The following is a 27242-nucleotide window of genomic DNA, read 5'->3' as shown; positions in this document are numbered from 1 at the left end:
TAGCTGGGAAAGACCTGGAAGCATTCAGACATAATGGATTGTGTGCTCTCATTTCAGGACATTAGTCAGGAAACTGGACATAGGAACAGTAGATAGATATTTCTCGGCAAAGATCCTCAAGGACATAATATCACGTGTACCTAGTAACCACTTTAGTGAACAGAACTGTAACTTTTTTTCTCCCTAGATAAATTACTTTTATTTGATTGGAAAAGTATCCAACCATTTCCAGCCTATTTCAGATAGCAGTACATAAACATGCAATTGTAAACAATTAAATTTCTGTCAGTATTGATCAAAGGTGATTTTTATCTTTTTTAAGGACATGAAGGCCTGGGGACTTAGAAAGTTTGATGGAATAGCAAATTAACTTGGACTTTGCCTGCTGTATAAAAACAAAGATGAATATATATGAGTATAAAAAATAGATGAAGCAACCTTCCCAGATGATGAGGTCTTCTGCTGTGCTGTGAAATAGAAAATTTTCTTGTGATTATGGAAAAGATTCATATATCCAGTTCAAGGACATTACCTTTTAAACAACAACATAAAAATAAATCATAACAGTTAAGAAATGTGATATTATGCGTACTTTCATTATACTAGTTAAAGTTCAGGTTCGTAGGCTAAATATTTATTGCAGTGGCTTCTTGCTAGCAGATTTGAGCTGTAGGACAAGATGCACCAGAAAACACAGACAAAGGAAATTGAAATCTAAAATCAACACAATACAATGCTTGAGGATATTAAACAGTATAGTTTTCTTTATAGGCAAGCATGATAGAAGTAATAAAATTAGGACCATATTTTGATAGCCTAAAATCCCTCTACACTCCTGACTTAAAGACTTCCTATTGGCTCTGTGTAGCCAACTTTCCTTACTTACAACTTCACATTCATTTTTTCAGAAATGCTTATTTCATGGTTGAAGCAAAAGCCTTTGGTGAAAATTAATACAGTTAAATATGACCACATCTGTTGCCAGGGAGTAATTTTCTGAAAGTACAATTTTCAGAAAAATTAACTAGTAGTCCAATTCAAATCCTCTTGTCATTCTTGGTGCCCCAGTCAATGCTAAAATGCTTCTCCTCTTTCCCTGTATTTGCAAAATAACATTTCAAATACTTTGCTCCTAAAAAAAATTCATCAGTTATATCAGCTAGCTTGTGTTCTTGGCAACAGTTCTTGTGTTGCTCTGTGATTTTGCTAACAAACTACATTAACAAGTTTTCCTTGGAAACAAATGCTTTGTTTAATGTGCCATTTTAAAGCAAACAGTATCTGCCTTGAATTAATGTTTCTTCCTTCTCCTCTCTTTTCCACTTCATTCAGAGGCCTGTATCCTTCAGGATAATTTTTTAACATTTCTCAAAAAGTTCCATGGCTGAGTCTTATTAGTGTTTACCAGGTAAGCTGCAGAGCTTTGGAGTTATGTTCTATCACTGTGTCACTTGTGAAAGAGTCCTTTCAAACACTGAATGTTTGAATTGGGATTAAGGAGAAGAAAAAGATACAGCGTAAATACCACACAGCCCTCAAAGAGAAAACAATGCTGCCAACATAGTTCATTTTGTACTAACCCCAAGTTACTTTCATCTGGGAAAGCTAAAAACCTGTTTAATCTCCCTTTTGCTTTTGCCTTCCTTACTTTTGTCTCCTGTGTAAATGGTGTTCAGATGAGCAGTGCATTTGCAATGAATTAAAACCCTTACCTTTTACTTCCAGTTTGCAATCAACTTCTGCCTCTCCAAGTTCATTGACAGCTCTGCAAGTGTAAGTGCCTCCATCATATGGACTGGGTTTGCGGATCTCCAAGGTGCAGACACCTTGGTTGCCGAACATTCGGTACCTTGGGTCATTCAGTATAGCAACCTTGTTTTTCAGCCAGGTTATTTTGGGCTGTGGTAGAAACAAAAGAAAACCTACATGCAAAAACCTACAAATGGAAATGTTTTACAACTGTTCATAATGCTCTGTTAATGCTGAGTAATTCAGAAATGGTACAAAGATAAAATGGAGATAGAAGGGAAGCTAACCATTAACTAAACATAAGCATGGGCTACGTCATGCCCCTGTTTCTGAGTTGTTCAGTGCAGTTCCTATCATGTAATTAAAGTCATAAAAATAAACTTGTTATCAATGTAAGATGTTTTATAATAACAGCAGACACCTCAGCTTTATCTTTTGATATCCAGTTATTCTGAATGAGAATAGAAAGCATGTTTTTAAAAGTGATTTTCAGAAAGAACAGCCACAACTGTTGGAAAGTGAACGTATTCTTAAGCTCTCTGGAGTTCTCATTTTACTAGATTGGATTTTCATTGCAGGAAATAAACCTCATTAATATGTAACTCAAATTGGAAGATACTCCTTTTCTTCAGCCAGCTTTGTATAATAAAAATTGTATTACAGTTTCTGTTTTTGGGTTAAAGTTTCTCATGTGTTAACTGACACTGCTGTGCTGTACCTTGGGGTTGCCCCGAACGCTGCAGTTCAAAGTAGCATTGTAACCAGCTACAGCAAACGTGTTAACTAGAGGCTGAGTAAACAGTGGTCGTTCAGTGAAGTCAAAGTCATCGTAAACTGGGTATTTGTAGACTTTACCTATAAAATGAAAACAATGCATTAATAAAGACTAGTGTTGCAGTATAACTAAATACCCAAACATCTTGAAATGTTTCAGAGACTCTGCATCTATTCTGACCTGCACTCACTCAGGAATCAGTCTGGTGTAGTAATTTCAATCGTTAGAGAGGCTGGAAGGGGATTTGGGAATTGACTATTGCCCTTGGTTTTGATATAGAGTTCTGAGAGCTTCTCTTTGTCTTGTGAGTAGATGGTGTACTAAATAAAGACAGCTGGACAGACTGACATCTTTCCCTGTGCACAGGCTCCACCAGATATCTTTGTTGAAACCTTTTCCAATCTGCTGTACTGGCTACAGTGAAGCTTAGGCCTGACATTTACTTTCATGACAGAGTTGAGTAAGCAGTGATGAAAAGCAATTCCTATAGCTCTGTTTTCATTTGTGATCCTGTTTCTAACAGAAATACACTTTTCTTTTTAATAGTGGAAGTGTATTCCATTTATCCCTGACTTCCAATCTTTCAGCCTGTCCACGTGAGTTGCACAGATTGTCTATGCTCTATATCATTGCAGTCATGTATTCCTTCCTTTCAGAAAAACACAACCAACCAACTTCGATTTTCTTCAGCTAAATTATCAATTTGTGGAATTTTCATTGCATAAAGAGACACTTATTTTTTCAGGTTTACATTGCTTTTTTAAGCTGACAGTTTCTGAAATATCAGAACTTTTGATAGCAGAGATTCTGTTTGTCCAGGTTCACATGCTAGAGAGGTGAAGCAAGAGGTTAAGCTTATTTGTTGGCTTGGCCCTGAAATGTACTGCAGCACTTGCATAGCTGGAGCTGAGTCTCCATGGAGAGGCCACGGCTCACGGCTCTTAACAGAACCGCTTTGCTCCTCTTCCAACTCTTGTTGACTTACATCTGCCAGTGGTGTCATATGAGTGTGATATCCAAGACCACAGTAAGTGACAGAACATGGAAAAAATGTCCTACTCCATAGAAAAACTTATAAGCTATGTAGACAAACAACAAAGTCCTAATATGAAATGTCCTAGCTATCTACTGTGCCTCATCTATGGCTTTTCTGTCTAATCACCTTCCAGACTCCGTGCACACCCCGTCCCTTTCGATAAGGAAAAGCTAATTAGCTAACCATCTTTTGCAATCAAGGCACTCTCTTTGGTCATCGTTGCATCCTCACTGAGGCCGCACATGTTTTCAGCGAAGACTCGGAAGTAGTACTCGTTTCCTATGACGAGCTCATTAATGGTGGCACTGGTGCGGTGGTAGTGCTCGATTACCGTGAACCATTCCTGAAACATACAAACACAGAGGCTAAGCTTCCTGCAGCGCAGTGCAGCTTTCACACGTATGTTGCTTGGAAGGATCACTGACGGGGGGATAGTACAGTTTTCTTTTAAAGAAGTGCTGATGAAGAGCAATGTGCTGAAGTAAACAGTAATTAATTATTCCATCTGACATGAGTGATAATGAGCATACGCAGAGTTCACTACTGAGATGTGAAGGCTGAATGGAAAGCGGCTCCTATTGAATGGTTACACTCTGTTAGCCCAAAGGTTTCTGTTTGGGAAATTCAGCATTACAAATTTTATTCCTTGTGAGGTGAGGTAGACTTCTACACTGCTGACTGAACAAGAACCACTGCAGATAAGAAAACTGCAGACTGGAGAGAAAAACAAAGCCCTGGGCTGTGACACATACTCACGAGCGGCCAATGCATTAATGTACCCCCCTCTTCCACGGGTTGAATGTTTGTGAAGAACATACATTCAACCAGGTGATCCTTCTGGAGCAAAAGAAATGTTTAAAGACTCAGGTGGAGAGAAAGATTTTAGCACTTTGGTCTTCAAGCCATAATAGGACATGTAAACTATATCCTAGCACGTAACACCTACATAGCAAACTAAGATTAAAAAAAAAGGTTTATGCTAAAATAGAATTAATATTAAGTAAAGTATGACAACAATGTTTTTGCTTTTCCTGACTCTGCCTTGCACAGTTTTTTCTTTTTTTTTAAACACACTCTTGCTGAGCTTCCTGTGCCTTGGTATTTGATTTGATTGGTATTTGATTGTCTTCAAAAGTCCGTTTATTTTAGATTTCTCAAAAATTGATGGACTGCCATCCCATGTAACCTGTGGCGTTTTCTGTACTCCTCTGAGGACCTATTGCTAAAGAGCTGTCTTTTGGCAAAATGATTTGCTGTGGAATGACAGCTATGCCAGAATTGCAAAATTCATCACCACAAAATTCATCCTCCACATGGAGGAACTATGACCTGAATGACCCATTACACTCTGAGCCCTAGACACTGCTGTTGTTGCTTTCTTCCTCTGACAGGAAGGACTCAAAGACAGGAGACATTTCTTCATCTGGAAGAAGATCTCTTGCAATCTGAAGGCAGATTAAAATTGAAGAATGGGAAGGGAAATAGATCCACAGGAGGAATGAATTGATCAGAGCATGAAGCAGGTCAACTTACTTAGTTTTCTAGGTAGTGGGCAAAAGGATTCCTTTAGATAACACAGCTCCCAAAATATTGTCCCAGTTTTCCAGTGTTTTAATTCGCAGTAAGCATTAAATGTAAGAATCCAACTGCTGTCTTTTAAGGAAGTTTACATTTCATGTTAGTTTAATGACAATGATAAAAAATATCTTGCTTGTTATTGCTGTTTCATGTCAAAGGTTTTTAGAGCCAGAAAACCCTTAGAATGTTTAGAAATACCTTGTAGATTTTCGTAAAAATTAACCAGTCAATGCTTTGTCCTCTTTCATTAATTATTATAAAGCTTTATATTTTTAAAAAGAAGAGCTTCGTGAATACATCAGTCTTTTAAGCATCTTGTTACTTACCATACTCTTCTTATCTGCTTTTTGAATAGTGTACCCAGTAATGGCAGCATTGCCATCATCTTTTGGTGGCTTCCATGATAAATTTACATTCTCTCCCCAGACATCCTCAATAGTTACAACCTCTGGTGGGCCTGGGCGATCTGTAATGAAAATATGGCAGTCATCATTTTTCATAATATTTCTGTTCTTTCTCTTTCCTACACACATCTTCCACTTACTCTTTTGTCTCTTTTCTATATATACATTCCACTTCTTTTACTTTGTCTCTTTCTTACACATGCATATGCCAAACTCAATGTCCAAAGAATGCTGAGGCTGCAAAATAACACTTTCAACAGTTAACCCATGCCAGAATCATGAAAATCCTATCTGGGTCACTTTGTGAATATGGTTTATAAGGTACATACGCTCTTCAGTTGCAGGTAGGCATGACATTTTGAAAACCTGATAGTTGTAAATTTGTTCTTAAGATAGATCATTATTATGCATACTATGTAAATAAATATGTTGGTAAAAATTGTAAGTAAATGTTTTTTCTCATCTTTCTTTCCTGCTTTCATGCACTTCCAATTTAGAATTTCTTCCATGTTACATTTATGACAAACTTACTATGAAACCATTTCTGTTTATGGATACCAGTCAAAAGGAAAAGGCTTGCATCCTAAATAAACAAGAACATGAAAAAGAAAACTGAAAAAAAGAGACTGGCATGTTCAGACAAGCTCATTCCATTGTGTACGAAGGTTTACTTAGAGACTACAAATCTATAGCCGAGTAATTGGATGTAGAGAAAAGATTCCTCTGTTTTTACAGCTATAAGATTGGAATGGCTGGAGTCTTCTTCTCTGGCATGCATATGCTTCTGTTTCTCAAAACATACCAACAATTTGAATATCTATTGTGGCTTTATCCACCAAATTTTCTACTTCCACTTTCATGTCATATTCTCCAGAGTGGCTCCTTTCTGCCTTTCGGATAAAAATAATGGTGTCATTCTCAGTGTTGCGGATGTTGATTTGGTTCTTGTCTATTGGAGAACCATTTTTCTGCCATGATACTTTTGCCCTTGGTCTTCCCTGTAAGAAGTTAGGAAACAATTTATATATGCTTTTCAGAGAGAAAAGAGCATTAGCTACAAAGAGGAAATTGTCTTGAAAGAAGCATTTTTAAATCATACAGAATTTCAGATGCAATCCCATTAATTTACCTAAAATGCAACTTTTTTTCCTTCAATAGACAAAAATATTTGTATTTTCTCTATTTTCTGAATAAACTGAACAAATATTTAAATATTTTCCTTCCTTCCTTCCTTCCTTCCTTCCTTCCTTCCTTCCTTCCTTCCTTCCTTCCTTCCTTCCTTCCTTCCTTCCTTCCTTCCTTCCTTCCTTCCTTCCTTCCTTCCTTCCTTCCTTCCCACTTTTTTTTTTTTTTCGCTTTTCTTTTTTTAAAGAAAATCTGTAAAAGAAAAGAAATTTCTTCCCCTTCTGGAACTGCCTACATTTTCTACACTGCTGGGCACCTAAATAGTGGATTAAAGCTCCAGGAATTTTGAATTCTCTTTTTTCATTGCAAAAGCAGTTGAAATACTTTTAGTCAGACTGGCTTGACATCTTTTGAGGAGAAGTGCATATAGTTGTGGCATGGTAGTGCCCAATTTTGGTGCCTAAATAGGAATGAATTCCACTTGCTTTACCATGAGATTTGCCTTCTGGATGCAAAATATTTACAAATGCTGTCCAATAGTCTCACCTCTTTTGAAATGTCTAATTTTAGAGAACATTTCTTTAGTTTCTCTGAAACAATGTCTTTTGTCATGTATTGGTGATCAAGCTTTTATTAAACTTCTAGTAGCTTTGTAGAAACAAGCATTTTTATGTGAGCAGAGAAGATTTCAAATTACAGCTTTTAATTCATAAGAATAAGGGCCCTATAGGTAGAGAGGCAGTCGTTGTTGTGAAAGGTGCTATATCCTTGGAGATGTTCTTGCTATAGATGTGATCTCAAGGATTTAAAGCTGCATTTCCTATAGGAGATTGTGAAATTCTGCCCACTCTTCACCTCCCTCTCAAGACAACACAATGATCAAATATTACTGTATCTAATTACTGCCAGTCTAATCATTTTGCACTCTGGTAGAGATTATCTTGCACATAATATCCAGCTGTAGAATTGCTCTGTGGATAACAGATGACTAATCAGTTTGTCTGAGCTAGTTATGCAATTCAGTATTTGGCTTGTCATCATTTATTTGAGACATCAAGACATAAACTCTCAAGCGCCTGTGTACTTCTTTGTGCTCTCTATCACATCTATTCAAATGAACTCACTTGACTCCCAAACTTACATAGAAAAAAAGAAGATAAGAGGCAGTAACATAAGGAAAATGAGTATTGAGTATTTTCCTGTCAGCGTTTTTAGTTCTTACCTGGAAAGGAATAACAAGATTTACAGTTTCTCCAACTCTTCTAGTATAGGTTTGTTTTAAGTGTCTTGGTAGGCGAATCTTTGGAGGTTCTGAAAAAACCCAAAAGTTTTGAAATTTATTTTCTTTTCTAACCAAGGCAGTACTAGTGGGCATCGATATAAACAGAAATCTGCATTTTCTGCAGTTCCCAGAAGTGGCCAGTGAGTGATATCTTACATTTCTTGGTCCCGTATTCAGTACACCTTTGGTGTTTGTAACACCACATGCTGTGATGGTAAGAATAGGTGGGTACTTAGTGCTACTTAAAAAAGAAACATCAATATCTGTAGAAGAAGACTTTAAAGCCTGTGCAATAAAGGCTCAGAAATGAAATTTTAAAAAATTACAGATTTTTTTAAATACATTTACATGTCTTCTAGTCACTACAAAATGGTTTTGTAAGGCCATATCATCAGCTTCTAACTAAAAGTATTAGCCATAAAAAAAACCCTATAGAACTAAACATGGAAGCAGAGTGTATGTGTGGGAGAACATAAGCAGGAGGATCTTACCTATCACTTCCTTGACTAAGATAGGCTGTGGGTGGTACCTAGGTTCGCTTTCACCTGCAGCATTCACCGCTTTTACTCTCACAAGGATTTTTGAGCCAGTCGGCAGACCGTTGATTGTAAACTTTGTTTTGTCTGTCAGTTCTGGGTTAGCGACGATCCACTCATCAGCTAGTTTAGGAAAAGAGGAGGATGAACCAAAAGAACAGGGAATTATAAATATATCCACTGCCCCAGAAAGGAAAATTACATAATGGTAATTGATTCAATATATACTGATGCATCCATCTCATTTTTTTTTTATGTTTTCTTCAATAACGTGATATGGATTCACTTTAATTATCACTGAAAAAAAAGCTTCAACTCTTAATGGATTTCTGTCAATTATATATATAAATAAGTAAATGTTTTAATAATGTGTCTATCACTTAATTGTACCAGAGAGATTAGCATTTTAATTCAGCTGATAGAAAACAAGAAGGACGTAGAGTCTATCTCCAAAAACACTCACCATTGCTTTAACAACTTTTTTGGAGAGAAAAGGGTTTGAGAATTCATTTAAATAATTTCACATTCAAAACAAGTACTTATCTTAGATAATACCATGGGGATGAGAAAAGAACAAATTATTTACACATTGCAATGAAATGCCATCTCTGCTGGTGCCTTTAGAAGAAGAAGTCTGTATCCAAGTTATTCACTTAATGACGACATTCTCAAATTTTTGGCCTACTCCTAAGTGGACGCATGTAATCCATGGAGTGATCCTAACAGTACAGTCTTTCAGATAAGTTTTGATACAAACAATACTTTTTTTTCACCCTATCTTGAAAACATAGATCATTTCAATGCTGCTGGCGCCTGGACCTTAGGAATCAGATTTGTGCAGTAGTAAGTCACTGCTGATACTTTCCACATCATGTAAGGACAGCATTGTAATCCTAGCATAAAAGACAAGGGAACTACTATAAGAAGTGCCCTGCAGACTAAGCTACAACACTGCGATACATTTGTGTAAGTGTGTGTCTTACTTTTAGGAATTAAGTTCTCCTTCGAGCTGCTTCCTTCAGGTTCTAGTAGAAGAGGATTGTAATCAATGAGTGCTTCCTGAACACCTCCCCCTCCCTTATACATGCACTGCTGCAAACTCTGAGAGTGCATGTACTCTCAGGAATTTCTTTACTTTTACAAAGAGAGTTTTCTTTCACTAAAGAAGTTTCAAATCCCTTGTTGTATACTCTACCTTCCAGGTTGAAAGGTGGCTCCATCAATTCCTCAGACTGATCTGTCGATATACCTTGTGAGAATCCAGCTTTAAAATTAATCAGAGACACTCACTTTCACACAGGTGGAGCATTTTGTCAGTGGTTACAAATTCCTGTTAGTAAGATGCTAGATTTTATAGACTTAGAGGACCTATACGTAGGGAGTCTGCAGGTAGAAAAGAGGCGGGAAGAGGTGGGAAGGAGGCATCTAGATCAAGAACAGTTATTCTCACAGGAAAGCTAAAGGATAAAGAAAGAGGAGGAGATGAAGTTGGTTCTTTCTTTGGGCTGATCACAGCCCTGGAAAGATGAAAAGAAAGAGATGAAAGAACACTTGGAAAAGAGAGAAATGAAGCAAAATGATGATGGGAGAAAAGAAAAACACATCATAGAAGAGAAAACATCATAGAAGAGAAAAGGAACTCTGGGAAGAATTTTGAGAAGAGAGACAGAAAAAAAAGTCTTGAAAAGTAAACTTAGGGAGACAGAGGAAGAGAGCACATTTAACTAAAGGCAACACAGAAAGAAAATCACAGATGATGACAGATATAGTGTAATCACTAAGGCTTTATTCCCTGATCAAAGCTATCATTGCCCTGGATTTCCTGGAAGCCTGAACTTGGCTATTTTCAGGATAATAAAAATTCTTCTAGTATTTACGCATGTTCCTAGATGGGAACACTCACAAGGATCTCAGCCAACAGAGACTCTCTGAAATGCCTTTTTACTAGCTAAAAAAACAGATTATTTGCAGGTGCAGTGGCCCTTTAAAGGCAGATAAACATAACATCCAAGGGAAAATTAAGCTAGACTTGAAATATCACAGAAGAACCAGCCAGCAGAGTACATTGCTAAGAATCGGCTTATCCAGTGTCAACAAGACTTGGTCTATTCTAGCACACCAAAAACAAGAGGTTCAAGTTGAATGTTGTAAGCTAGCCCTAGGGAAGGGAGTTCTTTATCCATACATAATGTATTATTCATTCCCATGCAATGCCAGATGCATACACACATGATGAAACTCCTATTGAGTTATATAGAGAGAGCTGTCAAAGGCGCTACCTTAACTAACGAAGCCCAAAAGTCCACCATGTTGATCAACTTATGAGAGTCAGGCTAAAGGGAAATACCAGTTTTCACAAAGACAAACTGATGTCAATCATACATGATTCCTCTAAATTATAATTACACAGATAGATGACACACATATTCGGACTTCCTATTTTCAGCCTGTGATTTCTCCTAATGAATGCCGAAATAAGGAAGCTCCAAAAAACCCTCTTTAAAGCTATGTCAGTGATGACGGTGAAGGAATGAAGACAGATGAGTTTACAAACAGAGAAATAAAAAATAGGTACAGCAGAAGGAATATAGACACAGTCATAAGAAGTATCTTGAAGTTAAAAAGATATTAAACGGTATAGAATAAATTAGTCCAAAACAGAAAAGGCACTGAAAGGGCTGAGAAAGGGAAGCACTGAGATATTGCAGGAAAGAAAAAAAAGTTAACATGTATAGAAAATACTGTATATTTCAGTAACACAACTCTTCTTACCATTTTCTACTAAGCTTGATTCTTCCTAGCCATTTTCATAACATATATACATTAATAATGTCAACTGTGCACACAAAGGTGTATATACATGTACAGAAGACATATAGATTTACATAAACAATCAGAAACTTATGCAAAATACATGGTACCCATTGTATTTTAACTGAGTTAAATAACAATAAGATGACGTTCACTGACATTCTAAACACATGACAAACATATGTTTGTCATATCAAACATTATGTTTAATATTGTAAACGTATCTGAAAAAAAATTGTTTCATTGAATGGCTATACAGTGATCTTCTTTATAACAGCCCTTAAAAGGTACATTTTGAAGATTCGTTTAAACACCTTAGTTTGGATTATTGTATATACATACATTTCTCATTCTCTCATTTTGCCATCAATCACATGCTATAATGTCAAGGATCTTATGACTGTGACACATTACAAACACTTCTTATTTTTCACCATCATCCTACAAATGCTAAACAGAGTATAATATACAACACACACATTTTCAGTTTCCTTTTACCTTTTGACTATGGAAATGAAACAGACAGTGGTATGTGGACAGTCAGAGTAAATGATCTTGAAGGTCTTTCCAACATTGCTAACTCTGTGAATCTATGATTATAGTAATGCTGCACCTTGATCTGACACTGTATGCTTACTCTTTCTGACTTGTTTCCACAGCTCTCTCCCAGTATTCAGGGAAAACCCTTCCTGTTGTTCCTGCTGTGTCCACCTTCAGGTAATCTTCTCCAGACCTCTGAGCTTCTTGCAGTCTTCCTGTTCCTTACAGATATTCATCTCAATGCTCTCACATGTGGAGTACTCTCGAGAAAAACCAATGTGCTTCACTCCCTCTCTCTCTCACTTAAGTGGGAGCTGAGGATTCTCTGCTCCTGTGGTATCTGACCTATTTTGTAAACTACTAGTTTCCTAGATTTACTGAATCTGAAATATGTGACATTGTGAATGACAAGTTCTCTCCTCTACCTCTTGTATCCAGGCTGAGAATTGTATTCATGAAACTCTTCTACTGAAATAGATGTCTTTATGAAAAAAAAAATCCTTGAACTCATCACTTGTTTTACAACACAGTGAAGAGCAGCAACTGACGGGAATCAACATTAAAAAGTCTCATTCATCCAAACACTCAACATTGCTGAAGTTCCATTGTTTAATGTTTGCCCACAGAGGCTGGATATTGCACACACCAGTCTTGCCTGTTTGGTACTCACCTAGGAGTTAACAGTCACTTTTTTTTTAATAGTTTTTAGTCTTTTTTTTTTTTTTTTTTTTTTTTTTTTTTTTTACACTCAGAAGTTACTTTTTGAAAACAGACTTCATTTGATGTCAACTCAGAATAAAATCTGTTGAAAAATACTAAATTGCTCTGCTTAATTGCCAGAGCTGCTGGTTGTAAAATATAGGATGTTTCCCTATTCCATCCTATTTTACTTTATTGTCTTTATTGTCTCTTACATCTTTATCATTCTCCTTAAGCTATATGTAGTTTTATGACAGATAGGCATAGTTAAAGATCCTTTATCTAATTAGCTTGAAATGTTGTGGAAATTCAATATTCAGACATAAAGTTTACATGCCTAGCTAATTCCTATAGCCAGTTGTTGGGAAGGCTGTCCACCTATATTGTGAACTGGCACTTGAAGTAGCCCGTTAGTAATATGTCAAGATAGAGATGATTACACTGAGGACCTCCTGTCCCTAAAACCCAGCCAACCTACACACAATCTGGATCACACATATATCAATTTATTATTTCCTATTCATCCATCCATCAATCCATTCACACTCACTTTGTTGCTTCCACTTTTCATCGAGCTAAAAGAAGAGGAAAGGCATTAGTGTGTCTTTACCTGAACTGCAACACATTAAATAGTTTTTTGATTTGTTGTTCATGTCATATGTAAAGTGGGTTAAACTACAAGAATGAGTGGGATCTGAAATATAAACTAAGGAGGAGCTTGAACAGAATCCTGATGCTGGGGGTTTCTAACTGATTAATCACCCCAAAGTGAGTGCAGCTGACACCTAAAGAAATAATGGAGGTCTCACATATTTTCACTTTGAGTAACATACCACAGTCGTCGTCACTTACTTCCTTCAAAGCAGTACTCTACAACATAGCCATCTAAACCTGCTGCTCCAATGTGGTCTGGTGGCCTCCATCTCATCGTAACTGAGGTGTCAGTTACTGAATCCACTGCCAGGAGAGTTGGTGGACTGGTAACAGCTGAAACAAGAAGGCAGCAGGGAGAAGGCTGAAAACTCCTGTTCTCATAAAAGTTTATATTTTTGATGTTTTCCTCTAATCTGGCATCATCTAGATCTCAGGCAAAAGGCAAAATCCAGGCATTTCCAGTCATCCTGGAACTTCTTTCCCATTTAGAACCAAACCAGAACAGATACCTCATCCTGTACCTGCTCACAGCCTGACCTGAAGAGTCAGATTCCTCCCTCTGAGGAATGAGGAGGACGAAGGGAGGTGAAAGGTGTGGTAGAGAAGTTTTGGGTAGCATGTTCCATGACAGTATGTATTTTCACAAAAGAAGGAAGCATGCTGTAGCAATACTAGCGGTCACCTCCTTCCTCTTCTGCTGAGCAAGGTGGAAACATTTGCTAATTTTCAAAACTGACACTTATTTTACAAGGACTTCTGACCATAACAATAGTTTGAACAATTCTTTCTTTACATTAAAAGGCCAACAAATTAGCATTCATAAGGAAAGTGACAAAGCCTCTAACTGTTGCATTAATATAAAGTACAAATAATAAGAGAAAATAAAAAATGGTGTGAAAAATGATCTAGCCTGATTTGGTTTGTAGTTGGAAAAAGGTATTGATAATATATGATTCTTCTGAAAAAAAAATCCCCAAAACAGAAAACCCGCTACCATACTTCAGTTAATAAGGATGAGTGAGGCATGCAAATTCATTTATTTTTATTTCTACTGATGGACTATATACCCATGTTGGGTGCTCTTTTTTTTTGATTTTATTTTTACTTTATGTTTAGACTTCTGCTCACTTTTTCTGGCTATTTTTCACCAAAGGTCCTTGTCTGGCTGAACTTACAACAGGAGAAACAGAACAGCTAAGACAATATTTCATTATTCTCAATTATCTAAACTTCCAGTAGTTTGATACGATTGACTCAATATGCAGAGACATGAAGCTGTCAATTATGGTCCTTGAAAAGTATTGACTGTAATATATTGGGCTCACCTATAGTATGTCACTACTTTATTGCAGTGCAACATTTTTCTGTCTGTACCTATTTTGTTTCTTGCTTATGAAAGATATATATTTAGATATATTGAATATATAATTTACACAGCACCTAGTATAGACAGATTGTGAGCAACAGAAATGTAGAAAGAACTGCAGTTATATAATTAAATGACTGCAATAATGTATCAAGAATAATTGTCTAATGCATAGCCATTTCTCTAAACTTGTTTACTTACCTAAAGGAACAAAAGACTTTGAAGGCATACTTGGTTTGGAAGTGCCTATTGCATTAACAGCAAATACACGGACCTCATAAGCAACACCTTCAATCATCTTCTTTGGCTCAAAGGTTGTTTCTTTACACAACTCAAAATTCAGCCTCATCCACCGTGAGCTTTGTTTCTTTTTCCTTTCAATAAAATATCCTATAGACCAAGCAAAACGGTATCATAGCAAGGAATAGCAAAAAGTTCAATAGTGAAGTGTCCATGTTTTAGTGAAAGTGACCTGTAGTTCTCAATATGGCTCAATATGTCTTTCTAGCTTCAGAGTTCTTTGGGAGTTACTGCTTAATTTTTCTCCTTGCGGATTAGCTGCTAGTCACATGTTTGGCCTCTATGGCCATGTACAGGCTTTTTTCAAATTTCAATTAATTTTTTAATTTAACATTTTAAATTTAATTTTATTTAGTTTGGAGAGCCTGATTCTGCTGGCCTCTGATCTCCTGTCACCTTCTTCTATATTACAGTTGGTTCTGAAATTGCTGCTAACATTCAAACTCTTCAAGTTTTGCCTTTATAAAAAGTCACCTGTCAAGTAGGGAAATGGATAACAGATAAAACATGATAAAGTCAAAGACTGGATGTAATATTCTTATGATAGACCATTCAAAGTGCCATTCTGCAGTGCCAGAGTTGAACTCTGATACTCTGATGCCCATTACTTGGAATGAGTTTCTTTTCTCTATATTAGAGCATCACCAAATGAAAGGAAAAGTATTTACCTAAGATAGGTGATCCACCATCATTTGCTGGAGGTTCCCATGTCATAACACACCAGTCTTCACCCACTTCAGTCACATTTGGTGCCTGAGGAGGATCAGGCACATCTGTGGTTGAAAAAAAAAAAAATTAAAAAAAAAAAAAAATTTATATATATATATAATAAAAAGAAAAAAAAAAAGATCTTTCCTTTTTATGCCTAGCCTGTAATAAAATACCTCAAACAATAAACAAATCTGATTAGTTTTTGAAGTCGAATTGGATAAGTTAGAATAGAAAATGTAGAGTCAACCACAAAAATAATCCTGTGTTGACAAGAAACGGTGAGAATGAATGGAGCACAAGTACATTGGTAAGAATGGAGCAGCAGAGGGAGACAAAAACTCATCACTAAAATGTGAGTGACAACATTCAGAACAGTAAGTAGGAGACATAGATACTGTGAATATACTTGGCCTTTCTGGACTAAATTCTTCGTAGGTAAGATATTCTAGCGTCTATTTAATGTTCTGAGATTTGAGAGCACCTGCTTTGCTAGTCCTTCTTCTCTGATCTTCTGTAAGTAATTCAAGTACAGTCTCACAAAGACCCATGGGCACTTAATGTTTTCTATCATCTTACATGACATTTTATTCATATATATATGTTAGTAAAACAAATCTATGACTTAGAGAATGTTAGGGGTAATGCATGGGGAAAATTACAACTCTTAGAAGGGGTTACACAAAGGCTGGACTGGGAGCTACATGAGGTTGACAATAGAAAAATGACAAGGTAAAATGTCATAAACTCATTTTAAATGTTCTAAATCACTGTTTTCTGGGATAAGCACGATAATAATGCAGGGAAGTCCTCCAGGTACATAAAATATATTGGTAGCCCTCATTTGTACTTAACTCTCTGGGGTAGAGAACTTTGACCATAGGTGCTTCGATGGCATTGCACATTTGGCTCAGAGCATCTCAAGCTGTTCTTTGCACAGTTTTTGGATTCAGTAGTAGCAGTGCAGAGCCCCCATTTAAGGCACTTCTGTGGGAGACACAGTTCTGTAACTCCTCTGAGAAAAAACTGAAATTAAATTTCCTCATTTGGAATAAAATTTCTGGCCAAGGAGCTACAGCACAGTGATTTTTTTTTAAAGTAACTTTTGCATCATTTTATATGGATACTGATCTGAGAAACATGACCTAGGAGTTCCTAATCAGAAGAAAGAGAAAGGAGGTCTCTGTGCATCCTGACAAGTGGGATAGGTAGGGATAAATGCCAAGTTCTTCAGCACTGTCAAGACGCTTGAGGGGCACTTGAGGGCATGTGCCAAGAAAGAGCCACAGCCACCTGGAAAATGCAGAATGCTAGAAGCAACAGGAGGCAACCTCAGAAGCTTAGCCTCAGCAAGGTGAGGTGGCAGCAGGGGTGGTAATTAACTCCTGCTTAAATCCATACAAAGCTATTGTGTCCTTAATTAACTTTCTGCCTCAGTATCCTTGCATCTCAATTTCACACCTGGAAATGAGGAAAAACAGAGGGACGACAGCATTTACAGGAGAGATAATAGGAAGAAGAATGCGGATGATATTGGAGTGCAGAAAAGCAGTGTTCTCAGGGATAATTTTTTGAAAAGAGCCGTGGTAAATGACATTGCTCATGTGCACTTTTCCACATGACTTACCAACTACTTTTATGTTGATAAGGGCTGAGTCCTCCCCAGCTTCATTCTTTAATGTTATTCTGAAAGGACCTGAATCTTCTCTCTCAGCTGTGTCAATGACCAGGCAGCTGCTGTCTGAATATGTTTCTGCACGTATTCTTCCACTGTCTGTGATCCACTAGGAATCAAAGTAAGCAGAGGGAAAAAGCATGTTTTCTGCTTTAAGAATCAAAATGTTCAAAAATCAAAGTTCAAGTGCGTTACTGAACACTTCAACAAGAAGTTTCCAAACAGAAAGTCATATTAAAGCTTAGTATTTCAGTCATCTGATTATCACAAAAAAGACAAACTAACCAAGTGATAAATAAATAAATAGCTTTAAAATACTGTAACTGTTTAGTACTCAGGTCAGCCATTACATCTCAGAGGAAGGTTCAGTAGGCTCGATTACCGTGTGAGCAAGAACATGCTTTAATCAACGCTACTTGATGAAAAGAGGGTAGTGGAATCTTAAAAAAGATTAAATGTAAAAGATTTTTAAAAGATTCTTAAAAGAAAAAGAATCTGTACAAGATTTTTAAAAGATTCTTAAAAAAAGAATCTTAAAAAAATTGAAATGTAATTCATACAGTTGAATGATGAGATGGATTGTGAGGGTCAGTAGTTTGTCCTCATCGTTTTTAAAATTCTTACACATTTTTGAATAAGAAGATCTCCTAGAGGAACTTCTCATTTGAACAAGGCTCTGGTCTTAATAATACCAGTAAGATTTGAAAAATACTAGTAAGATTTGACCAGGTAGTTCTGAGAAATTCAGCACATACCAGCAATGTTGCACATACCAGAATTAAAAACTAAACATGGAAAGTCTGGCTTTTTGATATCACACAGTCAGGAGTACGTCTTGGCAAAGTTTAGCACAAAGACTCCATATGCAGAACCCAGGTGAATGTTTCATTTTAGTTTTGACACTTCATCAAAATTTATTTATTTCAAAACCAGACCTTACTATGTCTACCTGTCAAAACTGGAATTCTGGACATTATATACACAATGAGTAGCTGCCTGGTAGATTTTCATTAGATTTCTTCTGCATCTAATATATCCCTCTCCTTTAAATTTATTTTTAGAAAAAGCATAATTTTTTCCTTAACAATGTCAAGTGTTTCCTCAAAAAGATCCATAAGATTCTAAACACTGTTTGTCAATTTCACCTTCACACTTGAGAGAGGAGAGTTTTTAAGTGCAACAGGTTAATGTATCTCCTTGTTATTTCCTTCTATATCTCCACTGGACTAGAGATTATTTTGGGGGGAAAAAAGCTCCTCCTCGATCTTTAAAAACACATATAATGCTGATGTACCTTATCCCCTTTACTCCACATGACTTTTGGTGTTGGCTCGCCAGTGATAGGGATCTCAAGTCGTAGTTTGGTTCCTGCCACTACTGTCACAGTGTTATTTTCTCCAAGACCATCAAGGTGAAGTTTAGGAGGATCTGGAAAAGAAGAAACCGTCCAAATTTTCATAGGACTGCCGCTTAGAAAATTTAAGAACCTGGGAACAAGTTTGAAGTACAGAGAAATATGCTCCACTGTTTGTATTTTCCTGGCATTTTTACTCAATTAATATCTGTTTGGAAGAAAAATAGTGAAGAAAAATTTTTGGAAGAAAATAATAGATGAAGTTGTTTATATTTAGGTAACATGTGAGAGAGACTTCCTCAAAGTGGCTCTTGAAAATTTCTGTTGCAGACTTTCAACATTAGGAATTGTCATGCTTCAGGCATCATTATTCTAATATTTTAAACATTTTCTTTATCTAAATACTTTTCCTGAAAATGAAATGGTTACTTCTGTTGTATTCCATGCATACAGAGAACAACTGATGAGCATACTCTTATTTTAATGTATTAGAAGATTTTATTTTGAGAGTACTCTTCCTCCCCTCCTTTAGTCATTCTCCCTAATTCTTGCCAATCTTATTTCTAACAGAAGTATCCCACTTCTTTCAGTATCAATTGCAAGTCATATTTTCTAAAACCTTGATTTGTATTGCTGTCATTTCAAATTCACAGGCCGAAGTTAAATGTCAGTGGGGTACTGTTGTAGGAAGAGTCAATACCTTATTGTATTTCTTTTTTAAATTTTTATTTTTTTGAAAGACTGGAGTTATTAACAAACCTTCTAATTAGATTACTGAATAAATACTGACCAGGAACATTTAATTCTCTGGATTTAAGTTTAAGTTTAGGAATTCAATCACCCCAGGCTTGTAAACTGTGACCAGATCCTGAGGCAAAGTACTCTCTTACTAGCTGAATGTCACTTTGCCAAAGTAGCAGCTCTGTATTTTGAGGTAAGCACCTGCTCAGAAGAAACAAACTGATTGTATTCAAGGATATTTCACACGGTTTTCACTTTCCAAAGGCCAGAGAAAGAAATGAAATTTGTAACTTGTTGTGCCAAGTACTTACCCACAACGTGTACTTTGCATGGAATATTAATATTGTAAGCATCTGGTACAAACATGTATTCACCCTCATCATCAACAGCAGCACTTGCTATAATAAATCTGTGGATTCTGTAAAAAATTGAAAAAGAAAGCCATTTAATTATTTTTGAAGACTACTTGAGACTGTGAGGAAAAGTCCTAAGAAAAAAATTTAGGAGATCTGTGCAAGTGTGTAAAAGGTGCAGAAACCAAAAAACAATCAGAAAATAGTGTCGTTTTTAAATCTGAATATTCTTTAATGCCCTCAAATTATTTTGATCTTACTACCTAATATCCCATACTAATAGCAATGGCAATATCCAGGAAAAAAGAATCACTTAAAAATAGATGTTTAAAGGATTTTTTTATTATTGTATTTCACAGCCAAAAGACACAGTATGAAAAAGGACAAGGAGATATGGCTTTTATGATCATAAAACTAATTGTGTTTAAAGGACAAAGTTTAGGCTTAACACATTGATTAATATATCATTTTCAGAGAAATAACCGTCATATAGGTTGTTTCTCTGAAGATGAAGTTACATCAAATCAATATTCAACATGCTTACCTTCCTTTATGGTAAAGCTTCACACGGTCACTAGCTTCAATCAATTGTCCATTTTTGTACCATTTCCCTTCCACATTCTCAGATATCTCACATTTCAGGTGGATTTCCTGTCCAAGTCTCACTGTCTGGTCTTCTAGTGCAAGTGAAATCTTCAGTGGTCTCACTTAGGAAAAGAGAAGTAGAGATATTAATGTTAATATCAAGTAACAGCTTAGAAGAAAGGTTGATCCAAAATATCCATGCCCTGATAAGAAAACCCAATCTATATTCACTTGGAGTGTATTTGAATTCTGTCCCCTTTCTGGTGTTTCAGTGCAAGATGAGGGCACTTATAGCCCCTAGAATCCAGTAAGAAACTTTTGAAATCTGTAAGACCTGTGTCCCTGGTCCTACTCCTAAAAGTGCTCCGCTCTTAGAGAAAGGTCTACCTAGCATTCCTGCAGTCTGACTACTTACAGAGGTTTCTCAGATGACACAAGATAAATTGGAGACTTAACAAAGTAGTTAATTACAACTAATAGCTGTCTTTATGAGCCTCTTGTGTCCGGCTCTTATCAAAGGACATGGTGGATAGTGTCAGGTTATTTCATACATTACTTCTTGTGTTTGCTAAGCTGCCTTAACCACCCTTGTGAGAACACAAAAATACTACCAGCTTTTGTGAAACCTGAGCCTTTTCCATTTTCTGAAACATCAGATGCTGTAGACATGAGTCCAGGCTGAACACACAGCACTGTGCATGTGCACTAAATATGCCTGCCTATAAACTGACATATGAAACAAGGAATGGTGGAAAAAACTGCATTTTGTAGAAAGATGGATGGAATGTTCTCAACAGAAGAAGCATAAAACACTGTGGTATTGTGGTAAGATGATGGAGCCCAATAGCCACAGTGGATAATTTTCAGCTTGGTAAGAGACCTGTGAATTGTTTGTGCTTAGGATGTCATTTTGTATAAAATAGTTAAAAGTAGAATGTTTGTATGTATGATATATGGTAAGTTTACAGCGTGTAACAAATTTACCACAAACAGGTACTCAGAATCTACCTTGTTCACTAATGCCGGCAAGACCGAATCTACATCCAGTTGCAAACTAACCAATTGCCTAAAACCAAAGTGGCAGATTATAAGGATACATACATTTTGCTAGAAACCACAAGTGTTTTAAAGATATATTCAAACAGTGCTGAGTGAGATACACGGTCTCATTTTAGTGCCTTTAGTTTAGTTCAAATAGTCTTGATGCATGTTAACAGTACACCTGGTAGTAGAGTATATATATTTTTTTCCAACACATTTTTTTTCACTCCTTTTATGTAAAAAGTCTTGGTTTTGTCTTTCCTGTAAAAGCCTGAAAGGATTCAAGAAAAGCAAGTACTGCCACTGAATGTCTCAGTTTGTTGACCTATTATATCTTTCCATGGATAGCTTTGTTTTCCATCTTAATAAACTGACAGGAATTTTCAAGCAGGACTAATTCATTGTCAGTCACTGCAGACTGGAGGTCTACAGCTGAGAAATTGCTATGGAACATAAAGCTATCTTTAAACTCAGAAAAAGGCAAGCAAATTATTTCTGTTATTTAGCAAACTATGACCGCCAGTATCAACAGCAAGATATATTATACTTACAGTCAACAGAAAGCTTAGCTTCTGATTGGCCTCCTGTTGTCATTACTGAGTAAGTTGCGTTGTCATTTTTTGCAGCCTCCTCTATAATCAAAGTGTGTTTTTTACCCTCAACCTTGATTCGATACCGAGATTTAGGTTCATTGGTAAGCTCTACACCATTCTTAAACCTAATAGAAAAGAAAAAGTGATTATTTTCCCAATAAAAGTCCTGTGTGAGTAAGAATCTCATAGACTGAAACTTCTGGAGAAGACTTTGCAAGACTTAAGAAACAAAAAAGTGTTAAACCCATGAATGTGTAAGAATGTTCTTGCTGTTACTACTTCACTGAATAATGTTCTCCTGAGTTTTTTTAAACTGATACCTGATACAGAAAATGCTCTCCACATTTATGCCTACAAATAAAATCTTTCTTTACCTCCTTCCCCCTCCCTGGCCCCATCTCTGTCTCAAAGAAAACAATATCTGTTCGAAGAATGACGTACCATTTAACATTTGCATCATCCTCAGATACTTCACAGCTCAGTTCTACACGTTCACCAACATAGGTACTGGTATCCTCCAGGCCTTTGGTCACCAAAATTGGAGGATCTTTGACAAGATAAAATTACAGATTTACAATCTGAGAGAGAAGGATGTTTTTAAAATCATGCTATAGGAGATAAGACTATCAACACTACAGGATCAAAAATATTAAGGGAAAGATCACTCATTCGTAGATTTTGGTAGAATCTTCCCTTAAATATTGGCAGATGAAACTAAAATCAGTATTTGAATGCCTGATTTTAGAGTATTTGGAACAGGTCAATTGGACCATTATCAGGGTTGCCAGGTTCCTAAGTGTGTAAGGGAAGGCCAATACAGAGACAAATGAGTTCCAAAATGGCTTTGAAACTATGAGGAGGACCACAGTCCCACTGGATCCCAGTGGACAGTATGAAACATGAAATAAACAGTATCTCCATTTCTGTGTTTTCACTAGATTAGTAAGTACGGGATGAATAAAAATGATCAGGAATCACAAAAATGCATATTAACCCTGCTAAAGCAAATGCAAACATATACTGAGCTATATCCTTCCTCTTAATTTTTGCTGCAGTTCAAGGAACCACATCAATTTACACCAGTTGAAATGGGAACAGGCTGGTGTAGTTACCTCTCACAAACAGTTCTGTGGAGCATTTCTCATCACCAGCTGTTACGTAATAGCGAGCGTCATCTGTCATCGTACAGTTATTGATGAACAAAATTCGCTGGTTACCTTTGTGCTCAAAAATGTATCTGTTTGAATAGAATACAGCAAAGATGCATTAGCAAAACTGCTGGAGCTCTTCTTTATGTACATAGACACACATATATAAAATCTTTTAGCAATCACTAGAGGGGAAAACCCTGTTTCTTACGTAGACCTGGAAAAAAAGTCCTGGGATGCAATTTACATGTTTCAACAGAAAATTTAAGAACAATCATAGACTTTGTAGCAGAAAGAGCTATGGCTAGAGTGATAACAAACAGTTTCTGGTTTGTTACAACATTCCAGGCTTACATGATACAAAAATATAATAATAAAAAAACAGGCAGAATAAAATGGAGACTGAAACTCTAGATGAGTAAAGATGAAAATAACCAGTAACAGGAGACCATCCTCATTCCAACACTCTTAACATTTTTATGAAGTATAATAATAGCCAAGGTTAAGAAGTTAATATTATTGGTAGGCCAGATGGCACAAGAGATCAGTAATGGGATATGGGGTTTTGGTAATGGGATATGCGGCCTTTCACCTTTATGTCACCAGTTTAGTTCTGCTCCAGGTTTGCAGTGACCAAAGCTCATTAGCATCTGACAGCTGCTTCAGCAGCCTGGAAGAAATGCACTGGAGCATTCAGTCCAGGTCCTTCTATTGAAGAAGAATGCATGTTTGCAAGGCAGTTCTGAACTGCTCACAGAAGTTAAAGAAAATATACCACTTTTATCACTTTTTCTTTGTTAGTGACATATATTAATCCAAATTCTTCATTGACTGAAGCAGTGTTAGAATAAAAGAGATCTTCCATTCCTCATAATAGGATTTTTGCTAATTGCAATTTTTCACTGGGCCAGAAAGAGAAAATTGAAAGGTTTCTGTGCTTTCAAACAATATTTGAGGAACATTTCATTTTTATGCATTACCATTCTTATCTGTGTTTGACTGTGGAATGCAATTTTGTACTCCAGGTTGTGAAAGATATGAGAATATTAGGGATTGGGTTCAAGTTCCAGCCATTGCTCTTCCTGCATCCAAGAAGCCTCTTGCTTATTATAGGTAAAACCAGAGTGTAAACCAATACATAAGTGACACAGATGATGGAGAAGCTTGGGCACAGTAGATAATTTGTGTGTGTCTGAAATTGCTGTGAACTAATTCAGGTTGTTTGCTTCATTGTGTTAACCAGATAGTGGAGAGAGAGAAAAAAAACCTTACTCCTCTTTTCTCTATATGGTTGATTACCTATTTAACAGATAGTGTTGATTAGAGATAATTTTATAGGTATCTTATGAGCCAGGTAGGCTTTATGTTAAAGGTCTCTCCTTTTAGTAACCAATTACTACAGAAAGATTCTGACCTTATTCTAACATAGAACTGAGGAGACTTATTTTTTCAAAATTCTTCCTGGTTTTGTCTTTGTTTTAACCTACCAAGCAGGAAATGGCTCTATGCTTTGTTAAGGATCTTTAACTCTCTTCTCTCGAGATAAAGCACACAATCTATGTCAACAACTAGTATACAGTGCATATTTTTGGGTCATGAGCAAGATAGCATATTTTACCTACTTCTTCAGTGTAAAGAAATGTCAGAAATAAAATTGGTGTAAACTTAATCAAAGATATAGATCTATGTGAGACACATCAAGGAAATATATATATATACCTGTTTTACAGCTAGCATACAATAAAACCACTTACTTTGCACTTGGTCGTATTTCTTGGCCATTTTTATACCATTTGAGTTCCACTGTTGGATCTGCTAGCTCTACCATGAACCTAACTTTGCCTCCTTTATCCACCTGGTATGCAGGATCAAGTCCTTTGGAAAATGCTGTTGTGGAAGAGAGATGTTATTGTAAATGAAGACCGGAAAATAAATAATATGAATGTTGAAATGACATTGTATAAACCTCATGAAAGTTATCAGAATATATATACATGCCATGTTATGCATCACTCTATATTCTTGGGCTAGTTCAGTCAAATCAGTTTTTTTTCTAGTAGTACCAGTAGAACTACTGAGTTATGCAGTTATGCAGCTCAGTTTATCCTGATTAGTTAATATCTCTTCATGGCTTTGCAGTATAACATGGTTCTGATTAAGATTGGCTAGATATAACTTTGATAGCTTGCTGAGAACCTTTACTTCAGAGTAAAACAGTATATAGCTTGTGCAATGGAAGCATCTAGAATGAATCTATTAGAAAGGACCTCTCTACCAGCAACACCACTTAGTTAACAAGGAATTTTAATCTAATTTTTTTTCTCTGAATAAAAATAAATGGTTTGTCTAAAAGCCAGTTTAATTTTCTTGATTCTGTCTGTAGGTTGCAACTCCACTTGTGATAAATGTTCTGGCTGCAAAACATTTGCAAAAATGCATGAAACCAGGCAAAAATTCACTTCATGAATCCTAGTGGAGCTTTTTGAAACAATTATTTTATATGAGCAAAAGTAGACCAAGTTGTTCTGGAAAATGTAAGGCCAGAACTCAAACGTTTCAAAACACTTCAGCATCAACATTTAGCTACTGCCAGCCACAAATGTTAAACTCAGGGAAGCAGATAATCTGTGGCTCAAAAATAAATGGTGCTTCAAAAAATACTGCCAATAGCTAAATTATCAGCTTCTGGTAAGATTTATGTCATGCATATGTCTAACTGCAGAAGACTGAATCTGTCAACACAGCAGTAGTAGAACTACAAAATTTGAACAGAATATTTTATTTAATTGTTTTAATATATAATTTATTTAATTTATTTAATTTAATCTTACCGTTTACGAGATTTCAATTTATAGTAAAGGTAGCATGAAGTGGAAAACATCCTATAGAGACGTTTTGCACACCATATAAGGACCTTTCTGTAGGTAAAACCATGTCTACTGAAAAATTCTGATACAACTGACAGCACCTTCCTACCCATCTGACCCAACTGCTGAGAGGGACCAGACAAAGCGGTTCCAGGTGCTAAGGGTGCTCCTTCTCCATTTTAACTTTTCAGCACCTCTCTGTGATGAATCTGGATAGAGAACAGCTTTCTTCAAGCTGAACAATTCGTACATAAGCTTCCAGTTCTTTCCTTGTATCAGACATATAGGCATAGAGGTAGAGGGAAAGAATAATACAGTATTTGGGCTTATTGGGTGCACAGTTATGTTTGACCAGTGAACATAATAATACTTTGCCTTATCCATACCTGCACTCTTCTTCACCTCTCTTCGCATGCGCTTCAGACGCTTTAACATGCCTCTCAGGTCAGTGATACCATACTGAAAAGCAATCTTCTCGTATTCACTGGGATTGGCATTCTTCAGGAGCTCCCATACATCCACTTCAGGTTCTTCTTCTTGCTGTTTGACCTCCCTAACAGTGGCAAAATAAAATTGTGGGAGAAGAGTTAGTGAGACCTTTTCATATCAGAAAGACAGAGTGGAATTGAATCCATGGTGATATTATAAATGTTTTGCTCAAAATTTGAAGGCCACCAAGATATTTTTTATTTCACTTTGACATCAAGCTTTCCAAACGTCTGTAAATAAGTGAATTCAAGCCCCAGTTCCACTCAGTATAAGTGGCGTAGTTGAGAATGACATTCACACCTTAGTTCACAATGCTCCAGGGCACAGTTTAGATATAAGTTTTTGTTTGCCATTTTCTGATGTAATCAGCAATAAGAAATGTTGTATTTCTTCATTATAGTGTGGAATCTGTTTGAAAATGTAATATTTTAGCAGCATACCTGCTTAAATTGATTTTGCCTGTTGTAACTTTACTAGAATCAGGGAAAATTTATGACAATACTACTAAGATCTGAGTCTAATCCATACATTTCATAGTTATGCAAAAATGTTTTTCAGTTTGGAGACCCTGTAACTCTTGCAAGTGGTGACCTGTGAGAGGACATAATGAAACCCAAGGGAATCTGTTTCAGTTTATAGTTACGCCAACTCTTCTAAGAATCACTTAAATCTGGAGTATGGAGAGGAACTGGAGATTCTCAACCAGTTTGGACTTGCAGAATGGGTCTGATGGCTTCCATGTTTGTCTCAGTCTTAAGAATGGGAAATGTTTTAGAGGCCTGTGTAAATATCATCAGTTATCTTATGATATCCTACTTACTATCTCCAGCTCT

General features: G+C 36.4%; 1 protein-coding gene across 3 annotated transcripts in view; it reads right to left on the bottom strand.

The window, feature by feature from the left end:
* Positions 1–27242, bottom strand: part of MYBPC1 (myosin binding protein C1) — a 73068-nt gene that overhangs the window by 6847 nt on the left and 38979 nt on the right. For all 3 annotated transcript variants that reach the window (XM_052668770.1, XM_052668768.1, XM_052668769.1), the window contains 19 exons: positions 26307–26473; positions 24808–24940; positions 23018–23142; positions 22347–22452; positions 21864–22030; positions 20231–20393; positions 19645–19751; positions 18533–18666; positions 17191–17347; positions 15524–15628; positions 14757–14945; positions 13388–13522; positions 8441–8608; positions 7890–7978; positions 6345–6540; positions 5465–5604; positions 3744–3903; positions 2468–2604; positions 1713–1899 (listed from right to left, as the gene is read on the bottom strand). In XM_052668770.1, coding sequence (XP_052524730.1) covers positions 1713–1899; positions 2468–2604; positions 3744–3903; positions 5465–5604; positions 6345–6540; positions 7890–7978; positions 8441–8608; positions 13388–13522; positions 14757–14945; positions 15524–15628; positions 17191–17347; positions 18533–18666; positions 19645–19751; positions 20231–20393; positions 21864–22030; positions 22347–22452; positions 23018–23142; positions 24808–24940; positions 26307–26473 — 2765 coding nt within the window. The remainder of the gene's footprint in view (positions 1–1712; positions 1900–2467; positions 2605–3743; positions 3904–5464; positions 5605–6344; positions 6541–7889; positions 7979–8440; positions 8609–13387; positions 13523–14756; positions 14946–15523; positions 15629–17190; positions 17348–18532; positions 18667–19644; positions 19752–20230; positions 20394–21863; positions 22031–22346; positions 22453–23017; positions 23143–24807; positions 24941–26306; positions 26474–27242) is intronic.

Source organism: Tympanuchus pallidicinctus, unplaced genomic scaffold, assembly GCF_026119805.1.
Source record: "Tympanuchus pallidicinctus isolate F22 unplaced genomic scaffold, pur_lepc_1.0 scaffold8, whole genome shotgun sequence".
Lineage (NCBI taxonomy): Eukaryota > Metazoa > Chordata > Aves > Galliformes > Phasianidae > Tympanuchus > Tympanuchus pallidicinctus.
This window is presented reverse-complemented; position numbering and strand designations above follow the sequence as displayed.